The sequence below is a fragment of the Penicillium cinerascens genome (assembly GCF_028974065.1).
Source record: "Penicillium cinerascens strain IBT 15544 chromosome Unknown contig_5_segment0_segment0, whole genome shotgun sequence".
Taxonomy (NCBI): Eukaryota; Fungi; Ascomycota; class Eurotiomycetes; order Eurotiales; family Aspergillaceae; genus Penicillium; species Penicillium cinerascens.
Window position 1 is genome coordinate 183,109 of NW_026695294.1, and position 19,871 is coordinate 202,979.

The window sequence follows — 19,871 nt, forward strand, 5'->3', positions numbered from 1 at the left end:
TGTGATGATCGTTTTACAGTACATCCAGCAGATCCAAATGCGTGCCGGTTACTGGCTCCCACCGGAGATCGAGATCGGTAGGATCGTTTCAACCGGCTCTCGAATCCGTCGGAGCACCGTCCGGTTCGCTCAGAGATCAAATGCGAGAAGCATGGCAATTCCCCGTGCTACATTTACGGGGAGTACACCGGGATTGAACGGGGTGAAGTATCCGAAAACCCATCATCATGATGCGATGTCGCGAATAAATGGATCGTGTCTATAAATCACGTCACGGCTGCGCTTGGACCGGAGACTATCGCATCCCTTTACTGCGGTAGCGAGATCACGAACTATGAAGTATCCGCACGTGTAGAACAGACACGGCGTAAGGGGTTTTCAGTAATGAAGTGGCCGAGAGGAAATGATGTGAAAGTCGATCGTTCTGGCGTCCAGCCGCTTCAGCCAGTCAGCGAGTGCCGGAGGGGCCAAGGTGGTCTGCGCTTCCCCACCGACGCGTGTCCCTGTCTACCGTTGAGATTGTGTTTCTTTTCTTGGTCTTGCCACTTGCACGGAGGACGAGTCGGTAGAAGACATACTGTAGGACCTCAGCCGAGAGGCGAATCAAGACCCTGAAAAGCTTTGTCGCACCCCTATCAACAGGTGGCAACGGGCACCCATTCAGCCGTGGTCGACCATCGCAGGTGAGGAAAAGTGGGCCGAGATCGACAATTGAGCCATTCACACTTTCGCCCTGGGCTCAGGCCGTGGGTTTCTGCCGTGCCGAAGTCTACCCAGGGCGACGAGACAGCTGCGTCATGGGCGTCCTGGGCGTTCTACATATATTGAACCCTCGACGCCGTCGGCCGCGTTTCATCTTTTCACCCGAGTCACCGGCCGACGTGGGGAAATAGCCAGGTGCGAGCAATGAGTAATTGCAGGCTCAGTCTGGACCGCGGGTCTTAAGCGAGCGATATGGATTTAACCTTAACCTGGACGGATCGGGTCCTATGTGCCATACACCATCGCAAGTACCGGTAGGCATCTGCCAAATCTCAGGGAGGGTCCGGAACGTGTCGGTACCTCCTCCGTACGCAAAACGTAGAAACCGGCCACCTCAGCTGGAGTCAGCGATGACGAGTCCCCCAGCCTCGTCTCGAAGGTGCATGGAACATGAAAATTTCAGTTAAGCTCTTCAAGCGCCGCCTTGGCGATGCTGTGATCGTGCAATACGGAGACGGTAAGATTCAAAAATAGGGGGCGCAGCACTCGAACTGGTAATCTATTAATCTTACGGACCCTGAAAACGAGTGTGTCCGGTTCGGTGGATCCTCCTGGGCCCCTGATCGTCAACCCCTTTCGGGCTCGGATCGGTGCAAGTCCACTTGTAGAACTTTCCAGGGCTGGAAGCAAGAAATTGAGGCCGTTTGCACTGTGGACCGTTGTTCTCCTGCTCCCTAGCGTGTCCGTTGCGCAAACTTGATCAAGAGTGTGCTCAACGGACCGGCAAATAATGCAAATGCGCCCAGGCCCTCCGTACCATGCATCGATGATAATCAGTTCAGCCCCTGCCGTCGACCTCCAGCCCTATTGATGAACTCGTTATTTTGTGACCGTGCGGACCTCCAGGGTGGTTGGTCTCCGCCCCGAAGGATTACATCCCGGCCCTGATCTGTACGACGGGAAATGCAAAAATGCAATGTCCCGCTCATTCTGCGTCGAGTTGCATTAGGATCGTCGGGGGCCGAATCAACGGGATCTAAGGGTCCAGACGGGATCATGCAGATTGATTCGGTCCAGATTGAGATAGCTCGTCAGGCTATCCATCCTCCGTATCTTGTAAGTCTCCCCACACTCCGTTTTCGATGAAACGCGCAACGGACTGAAGAGCACACGCTGCAAGGGTTGTTGCTTTTACACGATGATCGCTGACACGTCCAATCCTCCTTCGCTTCGAGTCTGACGCGGCCAGCGGTGGGGATCGCCATTTGTCCCCCGGTTACTTGCACGGTGTCACGATGCTTGATACACCGCGCAGAATGACGGAGGTTCAATATAACGATATCGGTTGCGGTTGATCTTGATGCTCCTCATCATTTGTGACCTAAATATATATTGGACTTTCTTCAGACACTCGTAGATATGGATATGGAACGGATGAGGGACGAGGGACGAGGGACGAGGGACGGTGCTGGTCTCTGGAAGTTAGTAATCTTATGCCCTATGCTCATGTCTTCTTTATCTGCATACAAGCAAGAAAATTACAGCAGAGCTCATGGCAGATTGCACATGCGTGTGGGTTCGGACACCGGCGAAGAGCGCCTAACAGAGCAGCCAATCTGCTCAGGATCAACAGATATCGGGATTAACTCATTCTAGACGCGCGGGTGGTTCTTGGCTAGAAAAACCTACGTGCCCAATAACCTTGGAATTCAAATGATGGGTGGACTCCCGGAAACCTTGTTCGATATCATTTCGATAACGAGTGCAATAATACCCTCGCTATCTACGGCTTCTTTTACTGCGCCCCGCTTCATTCCAGGGGCCTGGGCCTTGGTTTCCTGTTAATACCTGAGTATGATTCCCCGAAGAGACCTGTAACCAATGCGGTGCCTTGCACGTGTGCCCCTGCGGCGCCACGGCGCGCTATGAACGAACTGAAGCTCGGACTGGCGGTTCAGAACCCTCCGGACCGGACCTATGCTTGTTTGCTCCACACTGGTCTTGAGACAGTTACGGTGAAGCTGTTCGTGCCGGGTCTTGGCGCTTTCTGTAGCCGAAAGATTGCGCTCCAGGCTCTCCATCCTTAGAATGGCTTGTTGGCGGGGATATACGCCTAGATTTAGACATAGAACCGCATGGAACCTGATGCATAGATATCATTGGGACCGAATAATATTAAATAGGGTTAAATTTCTTCCTGTTCTATACAGTAGAGGCGGGAATATCATGATGCTATGCTACAAATCATTCATCGGAGGCGCCATCACGATCGTCAAAGATCATAAAATCGTCATGGTCCACCTCATCTCCTACGATTCGAGTCCACGCCTTTTTGACCGTATCGACAGTCTCATCCTCGAACGCCAGATCAAGGCTCGACGGCGGGAAGCTGTATACATGAGGCGAATGGGGGTGAAGAGTCGACGGCGTACCGTCGTTACTGAGCCGGCCCATTTGGTTATACCGCATGGACCATAACACGATGGCCGGGGGACCCTCCGCTCGGAGCAGTCGGTCTATCGCGCATTCGAGCAGAGTGTGGCCTTCAGGTCCGGAGAGAGATACACTGCCGTAGATGATACCTGATAACGTTGCATTAGCCATATGACCGGAGAAAAATGCCAGTGAAATCACAATTTGAGGTGCTCGTGATCAGTTATAGATAGAAATGGTTTCATCAATGCAAATCAGGCAATGTAGATAAGTAAAGAATAATCATCATACGAGCAGAGGGGGGGGGGGTTGATGCAAAAAGAGTGAAACTTACTCTGCTCTCGTGGACAATCGCCGGTATCACTCGAGTGGACCTGGAGATATACCGGCGGGGATTGAGGATTACTCAACGAGTGACCCGGAAACATGAGAACCGTGCTGGCGGACAGAGGTGCCCCTTCCACCGTGATGGGGAATAAAGAGGCGAGGCTTGAAGAAACAATAGTGATTGAACGTGCGACCTTGGTGGGAGGCGACATCTGCTCCTTTGCGGAGAGATCCCAGGTAGAGCCAAACAGAAACTTGCTTCGCACCGACTCTCCGTTGGACAGCTGCGCCTCAACAGGATACTCGGCCTCTGCCGCCGCGTCGCCGTCTACGAGTGATTGAATGCCGGTATCAAGGGCATAAACACCACCGCCGACGGCAGATGCACGGCAGGCGACCTGAAGAATTTCAGAGGCACCGCCATATTTAGATACCACGCCTCCGAATCCAGGTCCAAATGCGCCAATAGATGCCAGATGCCTCTTTATCCGAGGAACGGCGTAGTTTGCAGTCGTGTCCTGCTGGGACAGCTGGGACAGCGACAGCGAGAGCAAAGGATCGTGGAGGTCCTGAGGAACACTGAACTTGGAAGACAGGTACTCCCCAAATGGCATTGTGAGGTCTTCGTCTGTTTCAACATCGTCCTCTTCCTCTGGCTTGCTGATGTGTCGCAAGAACCGCATCAGTGTCCTCTTCGATTTCATGCTGATATGGGTATCTGCGAAAATGTCTTCGCGATTACCAGGCACACGGTGGAAAACCCGGGTAGCACCGAGCTCACTACTCGCTGCATTGGGATGACCGGGAGAGTGGATCCACCAACTTCCAACTGCCATAAACTCAAGCTGGCGGTAGACCTTTGAAGAGATCAGGGTAGAGATTAGCTGCGAGCGGGTGTAGAGGAAATATGGGGAAAGGGAAAGGGTATAGGCTCTGCTCGCTGCAAGCTTTGCGCGAATATCCGGTGTGCCTTCAGGACGTGCGCTGCTCTCGGAACCGTGTTGGGAGGGAGTAGATTGTGGAGAGTCTTGGGGATGCTGATAGGTGAAAATCTTGACATCCTCAAATGGAGACTGGCCAGGATCTACCAGAGATCAGCAACAAGCCATGACGCAGCATGCGACAGCTACCCACGTTGGTTGACACTGTTCATCCACTCCTGGGCCTCATCCAGGCTGAAGGCAGCCTCGGATCCTCCATAGTATGGGTTCCGGTCCAAATGGAGGACTTTTTTTCCCGACCGTGAGAGGGCACTTAAGAACGCATCAGTGACACCGTTGAGCCCAAGCTCCTAGAAATAAACTCACAGTGCCAGGAGGGATTGGGCGAGCCCCGTCCCCGCAATGATCGCATCCCACGGTGTCTCTGACAAGGTCTCCATGTTGTCAATTACAACCAAGGTATGAGCTGTAGCGAGTAAGTGTGCAGATTACAGCGAGAAGCAAGCCCGGCTATTATAACATTGGGTCACGGATCAGAGATCTTGCGAGCATCTCTGGCTTTCCGACTGGAAAAACCTTTTCAGTTCATGGAGTGGAGAGCTTCGAGGGGAAAAGAAGAAGAAAAAACGCGCCGAGCTTTTCATGTGGGAAGGCGGTGAGAGCCCATCCAGCTATACCGTGTTGGCCCTAGTGCGCTACAGCTATCGACCGCGACTTTCTGTGGCTTTTAGGCTTCTTATTTACGGCACTTGTCATTGCTTGAAATGGTTGAGACTATAGAGAGCAGAAATAGAGCCTGATACGCATATTTAGGAGACAGCCTAATTCCTTATGCTGACTTTTCCCAGTCGCTGAGGAGGATCGTGCGGTCCCAATTGAGAAACCAACCTAGCCAGCCGCATTTCCAAAGTTGATCTTGTCTCTCAGCTCTTGGCTCATCCCGTACTCCTCTACTTCATCCATAAGGCGGGATATGTTGTGATTGGGCGTATGAACACCACTCTGCAAAGAGTGAGAAGCGGGCCAAAGCAAAGTCGAATCGAAACAACTTAATGGAGGATATGATCATGCCGAATTACCTGCCCAAGTTCGGATGGTCCTGGCACCTTTCAGAATGCAGGTACCTGGGGCTGTGACTACGGTCTGGACACCGAGACGTTTCATTGCATCGGTGTCTAGGCTGGAATAGGCCAGCCATTGGGGAGTGCAATGGAGTTGTTTTGAATAAGCGGAAGATTGCGCAATTTCTCAACTCGCGGAAAGGCAGAGAGGCCCGCACGTATACACGAGGAAATCAGGAGGCTGAGACTGGACAGAGTCTAGTGCTCTGTACATGATCGACAGGCCTTCTACCGGATCTGTAGATATCTCTTACAAAACAGCTTATCAGGTCAGAGTAGAAGGAAAAATTGCGACATGATAAGCCAAACCTCTGGTGATAGCATCTTCCCAAATTCAAAGTGAAAATGGACTTATATGTAACACCATCTAAGGAAAGTTTTTATACATGAATGAAAGATCTATTTGTCTGGTGGATGGGTCTGTCAGCCTGGTAACGCCTATGACCAGTACAGATCGGTACCTTGGTGTTGTGGTTCAGCTTGACACAGTCATTTTAGGCTACACAAATATGTGTCTGCTACCCGTAATGGACTAATGGACTCTGCAAATGAGCTAGATAGGCTGATGACTAGTTGATATCCAATTCTTTCAACACAATTTGTTTCCACTCTCCCAGAAATTTGACGACAAATGAATCCTCATAGAAAGCCTCGTTCCAGTTTACAGAAAGACACATCCTACCGCTCCAAGTCCAGACTTTTGTGAGAAGGAGGCGGTTGATACCCTCCATGGCAATCCACCATTCCTCCACTTCAATTGTCGATGCTGAGCCTTCATGCTTTGCCTGCAGGTGATCATTGATCAATCCAATAGAGCTCAACTCTGGATGAGCAGGGGCGCGTAAAGGATCTGGAGGCTGAGCGTTGAGCAGCTCGACCACCTTGTTAATATACTCGGCTAGAAAGTTAAAAATATTTCGCGGCTCGTCCTTGCTCAAGTTACGTCTATAACCGTACTGAAACTCAGCGGCAATTGACTCAAAAGACTTGTGTACAGCAAGATCGATGCTAACAGGAATACCAGTGTGGTAGATGCTGACTGCCGCTTCTGGTCCATTGTAAGGGACCGGGAGATACTTGCGGAGATCAATTGCATTGAATCCAGTATACTTACCTCCGCCTTGGCCACGAGTCTCAGAATTGAATTCATGCTGTGCATGTGGTAGGGTGGCGACGACCAAGGCAGAATGGATTGCAGCCGTAACTGAGAGGCCACGGGATTTGCAGGTACTAATAATACGCTGCGTCGTATCTTCACAGAAATAGGACATAATGCGCCGAGGGGTGGTCGGGACCACATTTGGTAGTGTAGGAATCGATATAGATGGCAAACCGCGGAGGAAGACACCCAGCTCTTCATCGGCAGCTTGAGAAGTCTCCGCTGTTGTCTTAAGCTGTACAGTCGCAATCTGATCTAGAGACGGAGCGAGATACTTTGCCTCCGAACCATCAAATTGGAATTTCTCGGATGGACCGTTTGACAAGATGCGAAGAAAGGCAGTCTGAAGATACATCAGGCCGATGCCATCAATGCGCCAATGTGGCATGCGGAAGAGCAACTCCCGAGCCTGGGGAAGATAAAAGAGCAGAAAGAGGGATGATGGCTGCTCTTTTTCGTATATGTCGTTAGCGGACCTCCCTTGATCGACCACCAAAGTTTCCTGGACCCATGCATTCAACTCCGTAGACGACGGAACGGTGTAGCGGAATCGTGTGCCAGTCTCATCCGGCATGGCCGCAATCTGTGGGTATTGCTTGCGGAGAGCCTTCCATGCATTTTGGACTTCATGTACCGGCGGCAGAATCTTGAGTCGAAGAGTACACGATACCAAATAGTGCTGCTTGTTCAACGGGGCACCAGCATCGGCAATAATGCGATAAAATTGCTCAAGAGAATCAAATGATCGCTCATAGCAGCCAGGGGAGACTTCTGTCCATTGCATGATGTGGGTAGGAATACTAAATATTAAGTACAATGGAGAGACAGAGCAAATGTCGGCGCAACGGGAGTGCAACGAAGGTGGTGGGCCACTTTTCCATGACAAGACAGGTAAACCAAGGACTAGAGCTGACGCGCACGAAAAATAGGTTTACCGAAACAATAGCCAATCAAGCATTTCCGACGGGAAACGCAGGTGATCACTGGTGAGGGGTTTCACAGCCCGGGTATATACATAAGGAGGGGTAGAGTTGGGGTCGGTTTTTTCAGCCTCCTCGGCCTCTTCATTTTGCAGGACCTTATATTCCGCAGGAATTGGAATTCATCATGAATGGACATTGACTTGCTCGTTACAGGATACTTCTCGGGTTTAGGAGAAGCGTTAGTTCGGTGATTCTCGCCGAGGTTTGCCATACGAAGCTCGTGAAGATATAATTGACCCAACTAGTTTGTGTGGATTCAAATTAGGGTGACCAAGATATCGCGACAGCTCGCCCAAACAATGGGGCTTCCGGTACCGAGCGGAAAACTGCTATCATACCCACTGTTGCAGAGCAAAGTCCTTTACGTAGGTGATCTAGAAATAGAAGGACTGCGTTAAGTAAGGTACTGCGATATAAACATTAGGAAACAAATTTTCTTGTTCCATAGAACCACATCACCCACTTTCGGGGGCATCCGTAGATCCAAGGTAGCGGGCCTTTATCGTAATCTCTTCTCTCTTCCTACTTGGACAACTGAAGAAGTTTGAGTATCTGATTACCTTATTGCTTCGAATCTACTCTCAGGAATACTAGACCAGCGGGGCATACAGATAGGTCGCGTGTCGTAGGGGCTGCGGAAGTATCTTAGGGTTAGGGCGAAATGAAATTCCTGTTCCTATGATTCGAGCTCTTCAGGCCAAGATATGTCATCGATATGATACGGAGTTCCGCTCATAACTTCACTCAATTGAAAAGCCTAGGAGATCTGTTAGTCTAGTGGGGGCGTCAGCTTTCAATAGACACTAGTAATGAATGATAACTATAGGAGAGAGAGAGCAGCCATCGAAATAAACAAGAAGCATGTTTTCCTACCAGAGATGGTCCTCTACAACGCTATAGCAGTTTTCTTTTCATATTCAATACAACCAGTGACAGTAAGCTGCCATGAACACTCTACACGGTTCTATCGAGATTTTCGTCTAGGGAAACGGCTCGGTACGGTAAAACGAAGTAGGGATAATTTATAGAGTAACCAAATACAAAATATCGCGCTTCAAGTTAGGGTTCGGGAAAGAAATCGTGATTGTACAAAGGGGAATCTGTTTTCGACTCCGACTGTACTAAGAAGCTGATCCATGGGGTATCCCAACGTATCTTCAAAAAAGCAAGCCAATTACAGATGTCATCCCAATAGATCCAGATCCACCATCGCCTCCAATGCGAACCTCGAAATCATGAAACCCTTTAAAAAAAAAAAAAACATGTGCCATGGTTCACATAGAGCATACATTGAACTAACCCTAGCCTCACTCAATGCCCTACCCCGAAAGTTGTCCTGCTGTGAAGGCTAGGTAAGATGAAGGCTGATCATCTGAGTGAGGCCGCGACGGCTGCCTCTGACTCTGACTTTGGGCCAGGGTCATGACTGGGCGAGGTGCGGGCTCATAGCTAGCAACGGTCTCTTCTTTGTCCCTTTCCTGAGACGTTTTCAGGAGGAACGGAAGGAAAAGGCAAATGATGCTTGCTGAGACAGATAAAGGGCAGATTAAGATGGGAGACTGGTTGTCTCAAAAGGAAAAGTGGCTGAATGGACCTGACTCGAAGTCTGTCTGGGAATTTGGGCCCTGAAGGTCTTCTAAGTTGTCTTGAGATTTTTAGAACGAGATTGAGTTGAAAGAGTGTTGCCCATCACCTGGGAAGTTTACTCCAGACCTTATATCCTTCCATTGTGGCGTTGAGCTGAGCTACAAACGCTTAGTACATTTTGCCTGATCAGGAGAATAGAAATTCCAAGACGCTGATCACCAGGACCTAATAGAAAGCTTGTCAATAGCAAAATATGCCGATCTAGGTAAGCATTTCGCCGATACGATCTTACCGATGGAATGTGGCTTATATCGGGGTATAGATTGACGTCAGCCCGCATCTGTTTGGGACCATTTGGGGGCCACAAAAGTAATCACGGGTACTAACAAGCTTGGACTAGGCCGTTACATTGCTTTATTTACAGCCTCCATTTCACTGTAGAAGCCAATGATTTGCGGGCCCTAGAGAGAAAACGGATACCAGATCGTTAGCGTACATATTGGCAATTGACAGACCATGTTTCGGAACAAACCAGAACGATGATTGGGACATATTAGGTGGTGTTGCAAACCCAAGCAGCCTTTTGTCGTTATCTACTTGACGCGTGCTGCACTCCTCAACTTCTTTCTACAAGTCGCGCATTTATCTCGATCTACACAATTAAGCGCACGTGACTATTGCTTACTCATCCCCACGAAAATAAAAACTCGTGCCGCGCCCAACTTTTCCTCTCCATGCCACTCCCAGTGTTCTGCACAGGCCGGCTGCCATGACAATGGCAATCCCGGTTTCATGACGCGGACCTTCACTGGCCCTCGTCGTGGGAGTGGTAGATGAAAATTCACTCTGTATCTGCTGCTCTGGATGAAAAATCTGATGGAAGCGGTTCGTTTTGTAGTGATACATGCATTTGCCTACAGTCGCAGTTGTTGGATTCAATCCCTCGACTTTGACAGGTTTCGTAATTCGTATAGATGGGCGTGAGCCCGAGTTCATGCCCGCAGGGGCAAAGCACCTCCAAGCTTCAATTGCGTCGGGTGAGCTAGACGCCATTTCGCGAGGTTGTATGTGACGGAGCGCAGAGCTACCTGTATCCTCAACGCAAAGAGATGCATCCCGAGTAGACCATCGTCTCTTAAACAGTGTCTCCGTGTGCCGTATAGTCGATTGCGCAGATTGTGATCTCTTTCACTCAGCTCCTTCCACCACGCGCGCCCGAAGGATCTTCACTTCATCCATGGGCTTGTCCTCGCCGTTGGTCTTGACCAATCCCATCCGCTGGATAATGCGCATGCCGCTTTTGACTCGGCCGAAGATCGTGTGCTTCCCATCCAGCCACGGCGTCGGCGCCAGAGTAACAAAGAACTGGCTGCCATTCGTATTGGGCCCGCTGTTCGCCATGCTCAAAACGCCAGCCCCGGTGTGCTTGAGGTTCTCGTGGATCTCATCCTCGAATTTTTCGCCATAGATCGAGCTTCCTCCACGGCCGGTACCGGTGGGATCACCGGTCTGGACCATGAAGTTCGGGATGATGCGGTGGAAGATGACGTTATTGTAGTAGCCTCTTTGCGCGAGGGTCACGAAGTTCTTGCATGTCTAGAAAACCAAAGGTCAGCTGAAGATCGCCTGCTATGAAGCATGGGTTGCGGACCTTGGGCGCATGGGTGTTGTAGAGCTCGACGGTGAAGGACCCCTGCCGAGAGTTAGTATTCATTCAAAGAGTAAGTCACAGCCAAAAATTACCATCGAGGTATCGAATGCCACGTCAGTTGCCATGATAAAGGTTGTTCTGGAGCACGAAGCGTTGCGAACAGCAAAGCAGGAAGGGAAGAAACCTTTGGAGGGCGGAAGCCATGAGGTGGAAGCTTGGCGCGGTAGTTTACTGAGAATCTCCGATTAAACAACTTCTCAACATCCCACTCCTCGACCACAATGGCCTGATTCATTCTTTTTAATCACACGCCTTAACGATTACATTCTCTTAAGTAACCACTGCATCCCGACTTTATCGCCATGTCCGACGTCAGCCCCCTCGCGGAGGTGCTTGGACACGCCTGGTATCACTTTGACCGCATCAAGCCGCTCCTCCCCACGTACGGTCACCTACTCGTCTCTGCTCTATTTCCCATGTGGATTGGGGCCCACGCATCTCTATCCAGACCCTCTTCGGCCGCAAAACCTCCCAAAAAGGACACCGAGACGGAAGAATATGATACCGACGATGACGATGAGGGCGAGGACAAGGGTGGCCCGGTTCAGAAGATGGAGGGACTCGAGCCCTCGGATGCCTTGATGTTCCCATTAACGGCGGGTCTCACACTGGGCGGTCTATACTTTGTAATCAAATGGCTGGAAGACCCGGCTATTTTGAACAAGATACTCAGTTTCTACTTCTCCCAGATGGGCATTTTCTTCGCTGTCGCTTTCCTGAAGGACGCTTTGTTGATCCTGCGGTCACTCATATTTCCCAAGTACTATCGCCACGGAGGAAAGATTTGGAAGGTCAAGCAGTCCGAGCGCGTGTTCACATCTTCGGGACAAGTTCGATGCTCACCACTTCCTGGAATATTTGGTTCAATCCCTTTGCCATCCAAGGTTATGTCTTTTGTCTGGATGTGCCGCAATGCCTCGTACCAGCGACTCAGAGTGAGGGCCCACATCAAGAGCGTGCTGGATGTCAAAGGCCTTGTGGGACTGCTTGACCTCTTCAGTGCAATCTTCGCTCTCATTGCCGTGGGCTACTTCGCATTTGTTACTAAGCCTTGGTGGTTAACCAACTTCCTTGGTTTCAGCTTTTGCTATGGTGCTCTACAGTTCATGTCACCTTCGACCTTCTGGACAGGAACATTAATTCTGGGATCTTTGTTCTTCTATGACATCTATTTTGTCTTCTTCACCCCCATGATGGTGACTGTCGCCACAAAACTGGACGTTCCCATCAAGCTTCTCTTTCCTCGTCCCCCGTCCCCAGGTCAAGAACCAGATGCCGTGTCACTGGCCATGCTGGGACTGGGAGACATCGTTATTCCGGGCATGATGGTCGGCCTGGCGCTGCGATTTGACCTCTTTCTCTACTACTTCCGAAAGGGCGCTCAAAAGGCACGGGCAGAAGGATCAAGTGAGGAGAATATCATGCCCAAGTATCAACGATCCACTGGATCGTGGGGAGAGCGATTCTGGGCACCGTCAATTGTGCCACGAGAACCCGAGTTCCAGCCTCCGTACTACGATGCGCGATCTTTCCCCAAGACATACTTTAAAGCCAGCCTTGCTGGATACGTCGTTGGCATGGTCGCCACGCTTCTTGCAATGCAATATTCAAACCACGCACAGCCTGCCCTTTTATATCTGGTCCCGGGAGTCCTGTCATTCCTATGGGGCACTGCTCTCCTTCGTGGGGAACTTAGTATCTTGTGGAACTTCTCTGATGCTGAAGATGAAGAAGACGAGGAGGAAAACAAAGACGCAAAGGACTCTGAGAAGAAGGCGGATGCTGACAAGAAAAAAGCCTCCCAGCCCAAGCAGAAGAGCCTCTTTATGCGCATCTTGTCTGGCGACTTGAAGGCGCTCACGTCAGGTGATGAAGATGCGGAAAAGGAAAAGAGCGGCAACTCAGAAAAGACATTGGACAAAGTCGACGACAACAAATCGGACGAGGTCGACGAGAACAAAAAGCCCGAGTCGGATAAGACCCAGGACGAAGAGACACAAGCCGGATTGGACTTGGTCTCGTTTTCAATCTCCTATCCCCGCAAGCCCCAAGCCAAAGTCGATTCTGGCTCTGAGGAGAGCAAGAAAGGGGAGGGGAATGGAACAGTGAGCATTCCGGGAGTCGGCAGCTGGGAGGATGAGCCGCCGCTGAAGAGGAGGCGTGGGACGCCTCGAAAGGCATCCATGCATTAAATACACGCTGTTGGGCTTACGGCAGTCTTGAAACGGGTGTCACGGCAAGTTGCCTCACCTAATTGTAACGATACATTGCAATGATAGCGTTTCAACGTATGGAGTATTCTATTTGAGTTTGCTTGTTGTCCGTCAATAATGAATTCGGTGTTTGTCACGAGAGTTTAACATGACATCGGGTCCCAAGTCGAAAGCAAGGTGTCGAAAATCCGTAGGAATCAGAAATGGTATCATATTCTCATAGTCTAGCATTGATCAAGTATCCGCTTCATCTCGTCCCACCTTTGGCCCGAGATATCAATCAGCTGGCGGAAGTCCTCGGTATCAACTGCCCAGCCACCATGCTTCTCCATCTTCATGATGACCGTCTTTCCCTTTCCATTCTTCGGCTTGTCAACGACGAGACAAGCTCGCTCTTGACTCAAGCCCTCCTCGTAGCCGTCCGGATCCGCGAGAATCCATTTCTGCTGGGGGCCCTTCTTCCGCTGGTCTTGAGCTTTCTGATGCTCAGCATCTGGAATAACGACCGCGCGCCAGCCGGCAGCAGCATCAGCCTCAAAGACGCAGAATGAACTGGCGATAGGCAAGCCGCGCAGAGATAGCTTGCTAGCCTCCGAGATATCGTCTGAGCAGAGAATAGTCTCGTTGTCAATATCCCACCAAGCTTTCGGGATCTTCGTATCACGCAGAGCTGCCAAGACAGCGGCCCATGCGGCATCGAATGGGTTACCTGCAAGAGAAATGATCATGACGTCGATATAAAGGACCCAAAAGGCCTTAATCTCTCGCGGTTTGCTTTCTTCAGAGCCTGCACCCTGCCCTGCATCCACATCCATCTGCTCGCTTTCATTATGGCGTTCCAAGTCCTCTGGGCCGAGATTCGGCGGCTGGTACCAAATGCGCAAGTCGTCTGCCCGAACGAGGCGTGTGCTGTGCAAGAGAGAAAGGATCTGATGAGAGAGTGATTGAGCAAGCGCAGAAGGAGGGGCGCCAGGAGTGAAGCCCGGCGCACATCCGGTGCTCAAGGAAAGGTTTGGGACGAGCAAGTTCAAGTCTTGCATGTGGGCACGGTCCTCTTCATCCTCAAAGCCGGCATCTTCCTTGTCTTCCTCATCTTCCTCTGTTGGCTTCTCGCCGAGGTTGGCCAGTCGGCGGCGCTTGTTTGAGTTTGTAGCCGACGAGGAGGATACACTCCACGAGGCGATATCATCTGTGTGCAGGATCTCGGCGCGGACACCGCAGACAGCGGTCGTATCACCGACACGCACCACAGCGCTGCCGTTCGTGTGCGTCAAAGAGCCAGCATTGGCGGACGTGACTCTAAATTGGGAGGGGGCGCGGCCATTGGCGCGGATGGAGGGCTGGTTGCTTGCTGGAGGAGGGGAGAGGTGGGCAAGAAGGTAGGTGTGAGGCTGAAGGCGAGCGAATTGAGAAGGTGGGAGTGCGAGGGACGGCGTCACCGAGGGTGCAGCAGTTGCCGCAAGGGTCGCCATTATGGAGAGCTGTGAAATGGCAAGCTATGTCGTTTCGATCGCAGATGAAAAAGCGAGCATGGCTGGGCAGAATAATTCCCCATCAAAGGCGGTGTATATCTAGGATTGAGACAGGAATGGTCACGTGGTAGCGATCACAAAAGCTTCACCGGGTCAACACACTTCAACGGCGAACTATCTCAATCCTCTCGGAGGTGAACATCCTCTTGAGACAGCGGGGCCTTACACACCTCAATGGGACCAGTTCTACAATAAAAGTAGTGAAAACATTCATATCCCCGCAAACCCCGAGTTGCCATCTCCATTTTTGTCTCAGTCCCTCTCCCACCATTGCTGTTTCATTCATCTCCATACTAACCAACGTCTCCCGGCAAACTCATCACCGGCCCAATGCCAACCCAAAAGGAATTACCTCAACCCCTTTGGAAAAACATACTCCATTTTACATCCAGGCCCTTTGACAATTCCATGACACCAGTTTTGTATGTGTAAAATGATAAAATGATTCACTAGATTTCCTATACATAGTAACAAATGCATTCGGGTATATCGCGGCTTCTGGAGTTCCTGACTCGGACCAGATGAACATGAACTATTTCGGAGCAAAGTTAGAGGTTTCTAATTTTAAACATAGCATGACTCAATCCGAACAAACAGGCTAAGATGTGAGAGAACGGGGACGAGAAAGATTCCACGGCGCTAATGCGGCCCGATCACCGTTCGTCACCTCTAATAATGTTGTTCTTCATGATTGGCTCCGCGGGCGCTAAACCATCACACTTCACTGGCAGCTCTCGAGAATTGACCTCCGCCCCATGCGGTCGCCCTGGCGAGACGCCCGCGGAGCCATCCAGTGCCACAATGTGGTTGATCACCAGTACAAGGCCTTCGATTGGCTCGGTGCTGGTCAGCACGCGGTCTCCCAAGGCAAAGACGCATCCCATCACAGTGCGAGGTTCTCGAACTGGTGTGACCCCCGCTCCGCGCCTTTCACCCTACATCTATGCGGGTGTCCCCGTGATTATTTCTCTCGTTCACCCACGGCGACATCAAGTTTTGTTTGAGCTCTGGCCAAGACATGAGCTCGGTGCATCTATAGAACTTCGAAGAGAGCTCTTCTCTGGCGATGATCATCCTCGACAAGCGACGTAAGGGTAGGTTGCACACTTGGATATTTGCAAATACCGCTAAAACTCACCTGTTAGGGTCCTGAACAGAAACCATACACGCTCCGCGTACCAACACCATCCACCATGCTGGATTCCATCATGTCCCTCGCCAAACGAGTCAAGGTCGTGGTCACGGCCTCGACGACCAAGGCGGAGCTGGCGGAGATGCAACGTGACCCCTGGTCGAAATCAGCCAAATACGGATATGGATTCGTTTACTTCGCCGTCGTGCTGCTGGTCGTCACCTCCCTCGTCCGATTCTGGCATATCTGGGGCGACAAGATGCGGGTCGCCTACTTCAGAGAAAGCCGATCCCAGATTCATCCGAATACTTCCATGTGCGACGAATACGAGCTTCCCAGTGCCGGCACTGATGCTTCCAGCGCACATTTCTTCCCATCTCACACGGCTATTGCTCCTCCCAAAAGACGCGAGTCAATCTTCCAACGATTCATCCCGTTGCAGAAGGTAATCGCACTCATGCGCTGGGTATTTTATAGACCAATTCCCGTCGTTCGAATGGGGAGGACAGAATTCGTTTTCCCTTCTCTGGCAGTGACGATGATTGTGCTGACCGCGTTGATCTTCGTGACTCTGTATTGCTTCGTGCCACAGCCTTTGTACTACTGGTCCATCGCCCTGGGATCACCGCCCTTGGCCATTCGGGCAGGCATGCTTGCAGTTGCGATGGTTCCGTGGATTGTCGCGCTTGCCACCAAGGCAAACTTCATCACCATGCTCACTGGCCTGGGACCCGAGCGGCTGAATGGGCTTCACCGCTGGTCTGCTTATATCTGTCTCTTCTTGTGTCTTGTGCATATGATTCCTTTCTACATCACCCCGATCTGGGAGGATGGAGCCATGATCAACTATCGGAAGCTTGCGAGCATGTCTATATATGTGTATGGTACGGGTCTCGCAGCAGCCGTGCCTCTATTTGTTCTGTGCATCCATTCACTTCCCTTTATCCGCCACCGGATGTATGAGCTGTTCATTATCGTTCATATCCCCGTATCATGGATCTTCGTGGCGATGCTGTTCTGGCACACGAGCAATTATCTCTCCTCGTGGGGATACCTCTGGACCACCGTCGTGATTTGGATCATCACGTACATCATCCGCCTCTTCTATCTGAACTGGATGAACCCATTCCGGATGTCATCGTTCATGATTGGAGAGGAGTCGGCCATTACACTACTTCCTCAGGGTGCCATCAAGGTGACTGTCCCTACCCAGATGCGCTGGCGACCGGGGCAGTACGTCTATCTGCGCATGCCCAGGATTTCCGTCTTCCAGAGTCACCCCTTTACTATTGCCTCACTCTGCAGCGATGACTTCCCATCTGCATATGGCGAGAAGTACCGAGACCTGACCCTCGTCTTTCGACCTTCCCAGGGGTTCACACGCAAAGCATTTGAAAAGTACTTGGAGAATGGCCCGTTCAAGACCTACACGGCATTCCTCGAAGGGCCTTATGGCGGCATGCAGCGAGAGATGTCCGCCTTCGACGACATAATTTTCTTCGCAGGAGGAAGCGGCATCACCGCCATTGCTAGTCAGCTGCTAGACCTGATCAAGAAGATTCGTGACGGTAAAGCTGTCACCAAATCAGTCAAAGTCATTTGGTCCCTGAAGACACCAGAGACAATGGAATGGTTCCAAGAGGAGCTCCGCATCTGTCGAGACCATGCACCATCCAGTATCGTTCATTGCCATTTCTTCCTCACCGCGGTAAACCAAGACGACCAAAATGGGCGAGATATGGTCCAGGAGAAGATATCTGGTATATTGCAGGGCATTGACAAGCGCAATTCCGCCTGGATCAGAGAAGAGGCAGCCGGTGACGCCGAGAGAGAAAAGGAACTGCGCCGTGAGAACGAAGACGGGCTTGCTGCTCTCCCAGGTGCATACATGGCACCTCACGTTGCGACCAACCGCCATTACTGCCAAGATTCTTATGCCTCTGGATCACCTGGACTCAATAACGTCCCCTTCAACTTTGGATTCAACAACTCACAACCTGTGGCCCAAAGGACCACGCCGCGCTATGCTGTGTTCCAATCATCACAACGGAGAGAAAACTGGAGGACGGACTACTTCCGACCCAACATCCCCGAGATGCTCAATGGATTCTCGAAGAACTTTGGTCGGCGCGCCTGTGTCTTCGTATGCGGCCCGCCCAGCATGCGTGTCGAAGTGGCCAACACAGTGGCCAAGCTACAAACGCAGGTGATGTTAGATCCGAACAGAGACGAGATCTTCTTGCATGCAGAGAACTATAACATCTAATTCATCGATCTCCTTTGATCTGGTTTTTTTTCTTTTTTTTTTTTTTTTTTTTGTTTCCGGAGCTGTCTGGTTCATGCGACTTATACCCGTGGCGTTTTCAAAACTTGTTGTCCAGGGTAGTGGATAATGCAATATTCCCACGATGGATTCAGCTCATTGTATCTACACAAGCATATATATTTGGTTATAGCTATTGTCTCATCGATATCAAGATTTGCAAAGAAACCGTCGCACTTGCATTCATTATACACGGAACTTCTCCGATGCAGGGGGACTATAGTCCACTGGGTATCCATCACAGATCTCAATTAAATGTCACATATTCCCATGCTGATGTGCACCACTCACCGGCGCTGCGGATGATTCCCCTTCTCGTCCTCGGCCTTGCGCTTCCTTGAGGGGGTTTCCTCTTGCGAGTCACCCAGAAGCTGAACACCATGGTCACCCTCTTCTCCATCTTCTGCTTCGACCTTCTCCCAATCTTCATCTTGGGGTGAGCTTTTTGGACACCCCTTGAGCTCATCTCGGTCAAGACTCTTCTGTGCATCATCATAGGGCAGATCCAGCCGTACGATCCTCGCCCCAGAGGGCTTCAGTCGCCGATAGTATCCTTCCACGACACCATCTTGAATCGTAAACCCGCGCGCAAGATACCACGCGAGAGCTTCGTCATTCGCTTCGTGGACGTGCGCCGTCACAGTCCGAATATTGTAGTGGTTAACTAACTCAGAGACGTGACCGCATGCTTCATTCGTTGGCGGTGTTTTATACAGCAGCGCGTTCAGTAGCGCTGCAGCCACGCCTTGGCCACGGTAGGGCGAGAGGAGGTGGAGAGTCTGAATGTAGAGATTTGTCGCCTGGTCTTGTGTTTCTTGTGTCGGATGCGGTCCCTCCAACCTGCAGCGAATACCCCCGATCACTTTATCTGTCCCAGCGGAGGCACCGGACTCGGGTACAACGGCGACTGGGTGGTCATGATAGATCGCGACGCGTGATAGAGACGCGATGACAGGGTCCGTGATAGTGGCTGTATAGAAGGAGGTTGGGTAGCGGATTGGGAGGAGAAGCCCAGTAATGCGCGCCAGAGATGGTATATGCCCGGTACCAACCGTTTCTACCGTGACATGCGGGTGAGGAGTAGCATAGCCCGCGAGAATGACATGCGGATAGGGCGTGTACTCGTCCTGGGTTGCCTGATTTGATCTGGTCTTCCTGGCAGCAGGAGGCGGCTGAACTGGCGGTGGATGAATAGAAGGACTTCTGCGATATGGAGGAGGAGAGGCGACAGGAGTAGGATTAGCAGAAGGACCAGACGGTCTGCCTTTAGCAAAGAACTGGTAAGCCATAGCAGCGATGAAAGAGACAAGTGCGGAGATGCGATAAGAGATAAGGTCAGTGAACAACTTGCTCCAGCCTCATCGCCTCTTTCCGTCTTCCTCCCCCGGAGATCGTGCAGAACAGTCAATCGGTAGGTCATTTGCTTTCTCTCGCTTTAGCTTCTGTCCGGCAAAAGCTGCGACATCCTTCCTTCTCATCTATCCCTTTTGTTGCCCCCTATTGCACGCATGCGCTCGCCTCCCGAGGGTAACCTCCACTGCATCCGAGACCCGAGACATTCAAGTTCATTCACTAACTCGTGCCCGCGATAGATACTTGCGCTCCTCCGTGAAACCTACGTTTGAATTTTGTATGGTCCCTACTCCGCATCCTCGCGAACCGACTCCGACTTCGTTGCACCCATTGGCATCTCCCTGCATAGATTTC

General features: G+C 51.1%; 8 protein-coding genes across 8 annotated transcripts; 3 read left to right on the forward strand and 5 right to left on the reverse strand.

Moving 5' to 3' along the window:
* Positions 1-2,946: 2,946 nt before the first annotated feature.
* N7498_004539 (putative Rab geranylgeranyl transferase escort protein) lies at positions 2,947-4,843 on the reverse strand (the record flags this gene model as incomplete). Its single annotated transcript, XM_058451601.1, has 4 exons — positions 2,947-3,284; positions 3,470-4,546; positions 4,597-4,715; positions 4,770-4,843. The coding sequence occupies 4 exons, from the start codon at positions 4,841-4,843 to the stop codon at positions 2,947-2,949; spliced, it is 1,608 nt and encodes a 535-aa protein (XP_058308139.1).
* Positions 4,844-6,093: 1,250 nt separating this feature from the next.
* Positions 6,094-7,467, reverse strand: N7498_004540 (uncharacterized protein; the record flags this gene model as incomplete). Its single annotated transcript, XM_058451602.1, has 1 exon — positions 6,094-7,467. One exon carries the CDS (start codon positions 7,465-7,467, stop codon positions 6,094-6,096), a length of 1,374 nt encoding a protein of 457 aa, XP_058308140.1.
* A 2,974-nt stretch (positions 7,468-10,441) lies between these two features.
* On the reverse strand, positions 10,442-11,029 carry cyp1 (putative peptidyl prolyl cis-trans isomerase (CypC); the record flags this gene model as incomplete). Its single annotated transcript, XM_058451603.1, has 3 exons — positions 10,442-10,849; positions 10,905-10,946; positions 10,997-11,029. The coding sequence occupies 3 exons, from the start codon at positions 11,027-11,029 to the stop codon at positions 10,442-10,444; spliced, it is 483 nt and encodes a 160-aa protein (XP_058308141.1).
* Positions 11,030-11,266: 237 nt separating this feature from the next.
* On the forward strand, positions 11,267-13,156 carry N7498_004542 (aspartic endopeptidase; the record flags this gene model as incomplete). The annotated part of the gene is made up of 1 exon (XM_058451604.1): positions 11,267-13,156. One exon carries the CDS (start codon positions 11,267-11,269, stop codon positions 13,154-13,156), a length of 1,890 nt encoding a protein of 629 aa, XP_058308142.1.
* A 245-nt stretch (positions 13,157-13,401) lies between these two features.
* On the reverse strand, positions 13,402-14,649 carry N7498_004543 (3' exoribonuclease family protein; the record flags this gene model as incomplete). The annotated part of the gene is made up of 1 exon (XM_058451605.1): positions 13,402-14,649. One exon carries the CDS (start codon positions 14,647-14,649, stop codon positions 13,402-13,404), a length of 1,248 nt encoding a protein of 415 aa, XP_058308143.1.
* A 735-nt stretch (positions 14,650-15,384) lies between these two features.
* On the forward strand, positions 15,385-15,801 carry N7498_004544 (uncharacterized protein; the record flags this gene model as incomplete). The annotated part of the gene is made up of 1 exon (XM_058451606.1): positions 15,385-15,801. The coding sequence occupies one exon, from the start codon at positions 15,385-15,387 to the stop codon at positions 15,799-15,801; it is 417 nt and encodes a 138-aa protein (XP_058308144.1).
* Positions 15,802-15,902: 101 nt separating this feature from the next.
* Positions 15,903-18,107, forward strand: N7498_004545 (putative metalloreductase transmembrane component; the record flags this gene model as incomplete). The annotated part of the gene is made up of 1 exon (XM_058451607.1): positions 15,903-18,107. The coding sequence occupies one exon, from the start codon at positions 15,903-15,905 to the stop codon at positions 18,105-18,107; it is 2,205 nt and encodes a 734-aa protein (XP_058308145.1).
* A 344-nt stretch (positions 18,108-18,451) lies between these two features.
* N7498_004546 (uncharacterized protein) lies at positions 18,452-19,453 on the reverse strand (the record flags this gene model as incomplete). Its single annotated transcript, XM_058451608.1, has 1 exon — positions 18,452-19,453. One exon carries the CDS (start codon positions 19,451-19,453, stop codon positions 18,452-18,454), a length of 1,002 nt encoding a protein of 333 aa, XP_058308146.1.
* Positions 19,454-19,871: the final 418 nt, after the last annotated feature.